The following is a 10,224-nucleotide window of genomic DNA, read 5'->3' on the forward strand; positions in this document are numbered from 1 at the left end:
TTTGCATAGTCTCCAAGATGTATGCAAAATTTAATCTTTAATATATGTCAGATTCAATAATTTCCAACATTGTCAGTAATAACAATGTATAATAACATGACTAATACGAGGAATCTTTAAAAGTAGTTGACTTCAATTCGTATCATTCTCTGCAGTGAAAGATAAACAATAAATACATGCCTCATGTATTTAAATAACATTAGTCATGCTCATTGTTATTCTCATACTTTGATGTTTCAATGCAATTTTCTTAACATTCTTTTTAGGTATTCAAAACCCACTATAAAATTGCATCAATAATAATCATTTTTAATGATTCTTTAGTTGTATTCACATAAATACAATCATTTTTTTTTTGACAAATATAAAACATTTACTTCAGGAAATGTTTGTCAAAATCTATATCGATATTAGATTACTTTTCATTGTCCTCAAAGAATACAAGAACATATATTATATATAAATATGTATTCATCTCTTTCATTATATATCCATTAACTATATAATGAATATTACGTTTGCATAATCTTCAGGATATATGCAAGATTTTATTGAGGACGCATAATCATCAGGATATATGCAATATTTTATCGAGGATGCATAATCTTTAGGATATATGCAATATTTTATCGAGGATGCATAATCTTTAGGATATATGCAATATTTTATCGATGATACATAATCTTCTAGATATATGTATAATTTATATATATTTTCTCTATCATATCATAGGCACACATATATTGTAAATATTATGAATGATAAGAACATAATATATATATATATGAAATCAATAATAAATATATAAAAATATATACATACACATATAATATATAGATATATAGATAAAAAGAAAAAAGAAAACAAAGGGTTCTTGAAATTGTTTCAGTCAAATAAGTATATATATAAATATATATTTAGTGTATTTTGACTTTGAAACAATTCAAGAACTTTAACAAAATACTTACATTGGGACTTGAGCAAAGACTCATACTTGAAGCTTGGGCAGAGACTCGTGCTGATAACGTGTTATAAAATAATATAAAATAATATAGTAGATGAGAAGAAAGAAGAAGAAGATGAAGAGAGAAAGAGAAAGTGAATGAGAATTTCTGAGTTGTTTATTCCAATGGGGTGAACCCCTACAAATACAAGAGTGAGATATTAAAAAACTAAGAAAAAAGGAAAGTAAGGAAAAGAAGAATGTTGATTACAATTCATGGTAATAAATAAAAGATTTGGACATCCACATAATTATTAATATTTATAACATAAAAGTAAATATAAAGTGTATAAATGTTTAAAATAAGGTGTAAATGTATTTTGGTAAATAAAATTGGTTTGGTATTTTTTTATGTAATTTTTTTATTTTATTATTTTTTAAAAATATTTTTTTTATTTTTAAATATTTATTTATGTGGGCTAATAATATTGTATTATGTGTATACTGTATTTATGTGGATGAGGAGTGTTAGTCAACTTCCACGTCCGAAATTACATGTTAGAATATTTTTTTTAATTTTTTTTCATAGCGGTATTCGTTATAGTTATAATATCATCCCTGTAAATTTTAAAAAATTATGAATAGTTTACAATGCCGAAAACAGAGTTCCTGATATTGCAGTTTACTACACGTGTTCAAAAAACTTCAAACGTATTTTTGGCACGGTAAACTATTTAAAATTTTTCAAAAATTTACAGGATGATGTTGTAAGCTTAACGAACACCGCCATAAAAAATTTGAAAAAATATATCTTGACATGTGTTTTCGAGTGCAGAGGTTGACTAGGAGGTTGTAATAAGAGGTTGGCAGTAGCACTCTTCTTATGTGGATAATATCTTATTTACATATGGACAACGAACCTTATAATTAACGGACAAAAATAGGTGAAAATATTCAAATGATGCTAAGCACAAATTTTGGATTTTACTGATAAAAAATAATTTTAGGGTAAAAGCTGCTATTTTGCTGCAATAACTCAAAGGCTAATTATGATTTTTGCTTTTCGAACTTTAACATGGAAAGCTCCATTGCTTCAACCACTTTAGAAACCTAAACAATAAATTTAAAAAAAAAAAAATTAAAAAAACCGTCTATATGGGTTAATTCCCCAATTATTTAAGGGTAAATACCATTTTGGACCCTCTGTTTTACAAAAGTTACCAATTGGACCCTGTGTTTTGTTAAATGACAAAATGGACCCTGTATTTTCTAAAATAGTACAAATAAGACCCTAAATTGATTTTTTGTCAAAATAAAGTTTAATTATAATCTGATCTAAAAGTGCTATGACAAAATTGTTTACATTTTTTGTATCTGTTCGTATTAAGCATTGTCTTCAAGTTTGTTGTATTTAGAAAAAAAATTGTCAAAAATTAAGCTCATTATCCTATTTTTACTATTTTAGAAAATACAGGGTCCATTTTGTCATTTAACAAAACACAGGGTCCAATCTATAACTTTTGCAAAACACAGGGTCCAAAATGATATTTACCCATTATTTAATAGGAGGCAAAAATCTCATTAAACTAACTCAAAAAGCAAGAATAACATTGGAGTTGAAGGAGAGAAGAATACTTCTTAGATAACTAAAGTTTGGGGCTTAAGTAGGAGTGAGCTCTTCCCATGGCGGTGAACCAGTCTCAATCTCAGTCTCTGCAACAAAATCAAGCTAAGAAGATTCCTCTATTCCCCTTTGCTTCTATTATCTGCTTTGTCTCCATCTTTCTCCTTCTCTCTTCCATAAGAAACACTACTTCAATTCCTTCACATTCTCATCATCAATCAATTCAATTCCCCAAAACTAACGGCTTATCTAACCTGGGAGCTTCACTTGAATCGTGCGACTACTCGGATGGAAATTGGATCCGCGACCCGGTTGGGGCATCCCCGAGGTACGACCATACGTGTAAGGAGATTTTCAAGGGCTGGAATTGCATCTCCGGCAATAAATCCAACGGTCGGGATCTCATCAACTGGCGCTGGAAACCCGCCCATTGCGAACTCCCGCCATTCGATCCCACTGCCTTTCTCCACGCGTACAGGGACACCGCCATTGGTACTTAGCTTGAGTCAATCTTTTGTTTTGGGGAAGTTTCAATTTTTTCTGAACTTGAATAAAATTTTGTACAGTACAGGGTTTGTCGGTGATTCGTTGAATAGGAATATGTTTGTGTCCCTTTTCTGCTCTCTCAAAAGGGTCTCAAATGATGTCAAGAAGTGGAGGCCGGCCGGTGCCGACCGCGGGTTCACATTTCTTCGATATAATCTCACCATTGCTTATCATCGAACTAACCTTTTAGCTCGATATGGTAGGTAAGATTTCTTTCGCTGTTTTCGTTTTTGACTACATTTTTTCGTGTTTTGTGGGATTAAGAATTGGATGACTGAGAAATTATTTGCCTGATTGTACTGTTTGCACTCTAAGTTTGCATAATATAATATATGGTAGGTAAGTTTCCTCTGCTAAGGTTGTTATTTTACAGACTGAACAGTTCTTATGTTGGGGTAGATGAGGAACTAAATTTATTCTATTGTGTAGTTTGCCCATTTGTATCTTTATAATGAAATTTTGTAGAGGGAAATATTTGCATTTTGAACACAGGCTTTGGTTTCCCATTTGTCACAGGTGGTCAGCTAATGCCAATGGTGGTGCTCTAGAGTCTCTTGGGTATAAAGAAGGTTATAGAGTTGATGTTGATATTCCAGAAGGAACATGGGAAAATGCCCTGACCTTTCATGACATTCTAATCTTCAACACGGGCCACTGGTATTTTATTGGCCTATTATTGTTATTGATGTAGAATAGAGACTATAGTGGATGATAATGTGTCATCTAATTACGAATAATTACCCCAATCTTTAAATAAACGTGAAAATAAGAACTCCTTAAAACAATTGTATCATATATCCAAAGCTATTTACATAATAGCTTCCCACATGAAATCGAAACCACCAACTATTTATTCAAAAAATGCGGTATTGTTTTCTCTAACCAAAGAGCTGAACAATTGTCCTTGTAGATAGCTTTGTTCATTGCTTCTTCAGCCTTTCACTTTTGCCTGTGCCAATGAGCTTTAATTACTCACTTATGAGTTATGATAGTATCAAATGCACTTTGTATGTATTCATATTTCTTACTATGCGGTTCTATATTTGGATCTGTATTTTGGTAGTTTACAATCACTATTTGACATGGAAAGTGTTGCAATTAACAGGTGGTGGGCTCCTTCAAAATTTGATCCTGTCAAGTCTCCCATGCTTTTTTTTGAAAGGGCTCAGCCTGTGATTCCTCCTGTATCTCCTGAGGCAGGTCTTGATATGGTCTTAAAACACATGGTTAGTATTGTTTCATTTGTCTCTAGTAACAAAAGAGTGAAGTTATTGTTATTGTTAGTACTTTGCAGAAATGCCTTTCTGCGTTTCTGTAACACGCTTAGTCATAATGTGTCTGTGGTCTAACTCTTGCTTTATGTGCCAATCCGGTTTTTATGTGTAATAATGACTGAAAACAGTGTGCATCTGTCAGGTAAAATATATTGAAAATAGAACTCGACCCGGTACAATCAAATTCTTTCGAACACAATCACCTAGACACTTTGAAGGTGGTGATTGGGACCAGGGTGGTGCTTGTCCTCGGCTGAAGCCTTTGTTACCAGAGCAGGTGAGCGTCATTATGTTCTGTAATTAGAATTCACTTGGTCCTGACAAATCATTTTTTTTTATTTTGAATTCGGCATCACTTTTACAGTTGCATATAAGTTCATCCATACGGTCTTTGACAAGCCATTTTTAAATCTTCTTTTATTTCCTTACAGGTAGAGACACTTTTCTCACTGAATAATAACGGAACAAATGTGGAGGCTCGCTTAGTTAATCAGCATCTGTTCAAGGCTCTTGAAAGGTCTGATTTTCATATACTAGACATAACACATTTGAGTGAGTTCAGAGCAGATGCCCATCCATCTACAGCCGGAGGAAAAAAACACGTCGATTGCATGCATTGGTGTTTACCAGGAATTACTGATATTTGGAATGACTTGTTAATAAAGCAATTAAACAATATTAAGGTTAGAAATTGAAATACTTTATTCTCTCTTTTTCTAATTGATTTTTTTTTTTATCTTTCAAAAGTATCAATGATGTATGTACCATAGTATTCTTTAACAATACGAAATAGTTTTTTCTTTAATATGAAGCCCCTTAAATTTGCATATCTGGTTGAAGTTCAAAATCCGGTATTTCCTTACTAAGAGATTTGAACTTCAAAATTTTGTGTAAGCAAATCACACAGCCATATCATCTGAGTTACCTGTTTTGGACCTTTTGGTACAATGATTGAAATTATTATTGCACTTAAATAAACAAACTCGACTTGGATATCATAAATCTTTCTATTTATAAGTTATATAGGATGATTTCTGAGGACAAAATGTACCATGAGTGTTGTGTTCAACATTCCTTCTTGTCTTCTGTAGGTCCTGTTTTAACTCCAGTTAAAAATTAAATGCCAATTCAGAGAATTTGCTTGTGGTTTTGATCCCACAAGGGATAAGGTTCTCTCCAACCTCCGTTCTGAATCGATGAGCATTCCAAATATCGAATGTGGAAAATAATAGATGCATTCAAAACATTCAGACTACCAGCCAGCTATGTATGCATAGCTTGATAAGGTTTCATCAAATTAACTCTATTAGAAGTTTTTCTAGAAACTTATTTAAATTCTGTACAATAAGATTTTTTAATGAGCTTTTCATACAACACATTTTCTCCGGTACTAATTGACTAATCAGTTTGTGCTATGTATTTAGAAAGAGACTAGCAAAACTAGAATCATATGTCCTAGTACTAGCACCATAGCCATCATCCTTGATAAAAGTTTGGCTAACCTTCTTTAAGCATATGCAGTCATGCACCATATTAAATCTCCAGTCTCTTTACATGAATCACAATAACTAGGAGAGCTTTGCAACACTATCCTTATAAAATAGACCAATATAAATTCTGTATGTGAATTCCATTTCTTTAATGGCTTATATTAATTAGAATAAAATTAGATTTTCACATGACAAGAGAGAGTAATAAAAGTGTTTATATTTCTATGCTTAAAAGCTCTTATGTATCATATAATATGAATAATAAATTTTCATATGATGTTTAGATATTGCAGTAAATAGAAGAGCTATATTATATTCTCACACATGACAATTAATAACTGAAATTCTAATATCATATTATTAAGTTTCAAAATAAAGACAAAAATGCCAAAAAGATATACAGAAACTTTATTCTTGGCAAGAAATTCAAGAAGCTAAGTAAAAACCTCTAGTATATTCTTGATGAATTAATGAACACATATTCCCGATAACCAAGCACGTAACAAAATTGATGAACAAGAGAGGGTCAACGGTCAAAAGGGCCTGAAGGGTCAAGTTGCTTGCAGAGATTCAAGTAAGCAAGATATAGGAGTCGATCCTTAGCCCCAGTTCGATGAATCTGATTAACCATTAAAAAATACTTGAGGTGATAGAGAGTACAACTCTCCAAGAATTGAGTCAACAGCAAGAACAGCCAGTTAAAATTGTAATAATCGATATTAAGATGATGGCCATCAATGAGTACAGGCCTGACCGAGTACCGATGCTCACACATTGGGCATGTGGGGTAAGGAGGGTTCTTCCAAATGGCTGGGGCTCTGTCATACATTTTGTGCTTGTTCATGACGATGAACCCCTTCACCTTGTTGAATTCTTTCACCAAATCCAACCTCATCTCGTACTCATGCTTACATTCATTGCACTTTAATTGGCCCTTGATCTCAAATATCCCATTTGCCAACAAGTATTCTAAGCTGTGCACTTTGCCAGGTTGCACCTTGGCCCAAGGATACAAAGGATGAGAATCTTGGTTGGTCGATGGCGACAAGGACGACTGTGGAAGAGGATTAAAATCTTTATGGTAACAAGGAAAGCCGAGTGTGAGAGTGGTTAACTTGATCTCTTCTTCCTCGGAGAGTGGTTTATAGTGATAGTTATTTTGTTGGAAAGGTGGAGAAGTGATAGTGGGGAAGTCGATGAGATTGAGTAGAATGCCATTATTACTATTATTGTTGTTATTATTTACCATTGTACGAGAAGTACCAATTATCTCTTCTTCCTCTCCATTGTTAGGCACATCCATTTCAGGTAGAACGTCTATGACTATGGATATTGGCAAATTTGACGTAGTTGAGAAAGAGAGACAAGAAAATGGTTAAAGAACCTTTATTACATAATGAATTCTTATATAATTTTTAGGATTGTATACAAATATCTATTCTGACAGTTATATTTGTCTTCTTTTCCGTTGATGTTATTATTAATTTTTTTTAAAAAAAAAAAATAAGTCAAAATTTAATTTAAAATACTGTTATATCACTTACCAATATATTAAGAAAAAAGAAAAGATTTTTTTTTATTATTATTATTTAAATTTTATTTCTCCCTTTCGATTTTTCGATTTTTTTTTTTATTTCTGCAGCACATGTATAAATGTATTCATTTATAATAAATGATTTTTTTTTTTTTATAAATTTATCTCCTTAGTATCCGCTTGTTTTTTTTTTCTTTTTTTTTTAAATAAATTTATTATTATTATTATTATTATTATTATTATTATTATTATTATTATTATTATTATTATTGGCAAGATGTTTATTCTAAACATCGAAATAAATTGACCAAAAAAAAAGGATTTTTTCTATTTTAAGCTATTACTACTCAAAATAAACATTAATATAATTATAAGGAGAAAATAAATATTTATACTATTTATTGATTTCAAAATACAATTTGCAAAGTTTTTTATTTACAAATATACGGTTGGAGACAAAGCCCACTTGCGAAAGGAGAAAGTAAAATACACAAGTAGACTATGCAGGCGAGTGAGGCTCACACGCGAGTGAGGCTCACACGCGAGTGAGGGGACAAAACCATCAAAGTTCGCTGACGCACGCAATATTACAGCGTCAGAACGTGCCAGTGGCTGCCACTAGTCAATTTCAGACAAAGTGCACTTGAGCGTGTTAGACTTCTTTTTTCAATGCAACAACTAATTAGCAACGAAATAACGACTTGAAAACAATCAAAACTAACTTAAAAATAATTATATATAAAAATAAATATACTTAAACCCAAATCAATTTAAAAATAATTATACATAAAAGGCACATAAACTTAAAATCAGCTTAAAAATAATTATGCATAAATATAAAGACACACAAACCCAAAATTAACTTGAAAAATATAAGTAACTGCAAAATACTTGTAGGTAAACTCGAAAAATATGTACCATAAAAACTAAAACATAGACTATATAACAAAAAAATATGTAGTAATAAATAATTTGATAACAACCCTACTTTAACATAAATAGATAACAACTTTATAGTAAGATGTAAATTAATTAGGCATCAACAAATTTCATCAACTCAAAAGAAATTCAAAAACAACACATAAATTATCTCGAAAAAAAAAACCTACAAAATACTAGTGCATTAACTCAAAGAAATATGTATCTATGAAAAATGAAACATATACTCAGTTAGTTTTTACCTGGTTGAACAACTAAATTACAACACGCAAACAATTAGATAACAACTCTATTTTAATATAAAAAATTATTAAGCATCAACACACTGTGTTAACTTAAAAAAAACACAAATAATCTTAAAAAAAATAATAAAACAACATTCTTAATATATATATGTGTCTATATAAACTAAATATGTTTAGACATTCATTTTTTTTAACACAATTAGATAACAAAAAAAAAAAGAAAATTATATAACAATTGTTTTGTAATATGCAAAACAAATAAGCATCATAAAATAATTTCACAGATTGCATCAACTCTAAGGAAAAAATACTTGTAATTTATAAACTAAATTTAAAAGCATTCGCTCATTACAAAATACTTCAACACCAACTCATAAATATACACGTCCATAAAGTACTAAATACATAATCATTTTTAACTTAGTTAAACAACTTAATAACAGTAAAAAAAAAAAACAACTCAAAAACAACCTCACTTTAATATACACTTTAAATAAACTGACACTTGCATCAACTCGAAGAAAAAATATCAATAATCTTAAAAAAAATATATATTAAAAGGAACTACAAATGTGTGTACACCAACTTAAAAATATATGTATCCATAAAAAATAAATAGAAAGTTATTTTTTTTTATTTGGACAATTAAATAATAACAAATAAACAACTAAATAATAACCTAGAAAAAAAAAACAAACTTTTTCTTTTGTTCAAAAATAAAATAAACTTAAAAATAACTATAAATCACTTGTACATCAACTTAAAAATATATGTACCAAAAAAAATATTAAACATATACTCATTTAGGATAATTTGATCTAATATTTTACCAATTGTACAGCTAAATAGGAACGAATAAATAATTAAAATACAACTCTATTTAATATACAAATCAACTAAACATGAATACATTACGTACCCAAGTCAAGAGCAACTTAAAAATAATATTGATACAATCTCCATAAAAAAAAAAAAAAAAAAAAAAAAAAAAAAAAAACCCTTAAAAAAAACTACAAATCACCTACATATCAACAAATTGTATTACAAAAATTACTCAATTAGAAATCAACCCCAAAACACATGGATCTAATAACAAGCATATATAATAATTTTTTTTCATGGTAACTCTAAAATATTTTTAACAAATTAGCATGATATATATGTATATATGTTAATAGGTATGTTAATTTTAAATTGGTTCTAACAAGCATTTTAACAAACACATTATATACAAGCATATTCCAGTATATTTTAAGCTATAACTTAAACATAATTTTACTCACCCAATTGAAGTAATAGATAAAAAAATTATAAAAATAAAGATAATTTAAAAGGCAAACAAAAAGACCCATTCATCTTTTAGATCTAAAATTTCAAAAAAAATTATATATGTATGTGTTTGTAAACACATGTAAAAGAGTCAATAATATGTGTTTGTAGACACACATAAATAAGTCAATGCATTTGTTCATTCCTACCATTATCAGAGAAAGAATAAATAAGTCATTCAATATATATTATATTTTTTCATAAGTAAAGATGCAAAAATTCAAGTCAAATGGACGTCTATTTCTCAAACTGGTAACATTGGCAGATTGTTGATGGAGGCCCTAGCTCTCTTTCTGTTTC

General features: G+C 29.9%; 1 protein-coding gene across 2 annotated transcripts; it reads left to right on the forward strand.

Annotated features, from left to right (window-relative positions):
- The first annotated feature begins 2,512 nt into the window (after positions 1-2,512).
- Positions 2,513-7,300, forward strand: LOC115698182 (protein trichome birefringence-like 13). 2 transcript variants are annotated; one of them, XM_030625369.2, is made up of 7 exons: positions 2,513-3,059; positions 3,139-3,316; positions 3,630-3,770; positions 4,219-4,339; positions 4,530-4,664; positions 4,819-5,070; positions 5,479-7,300. In XM_030625369.2, exons 1-7 carry the CDS (start codon positions 2,627-2,629, stop codon positions 5,488-5,490), a joined length of 1,272 nt encoding a protein of 423 aa, XP_030481229.2. In that variant the 5' UTR covers positions 2,513-2,626; the 3' UTR covers positions 5,491-7,300. The 2 variants fall into 2 exon arrangements, with proteins under 2 accessions (XP_030481229.2, XP_030481227.2); XM_030625367.2 differs by having other exon boundaries at positions 6,868-7,300.
- Positions 7,301-10,224: the final 2,924 nt, after the last annotated feature.

This window comes from Cannabis sativa, chromosome 7, assembly GCF_029168945.1.
Source record: "Cannabis sativa cultivar Pink pepper isolate KNU-18-1 chromosome 7, ASM2916894v1, whole genome shotgun sequence".
Classification (NCBI taxonomy): Eukaryota; Viridiplantae; Streptophyta; class Magnoliopsida; order Rosales; family Cannabaceae; genus Cannabis; species Cannabis sativa.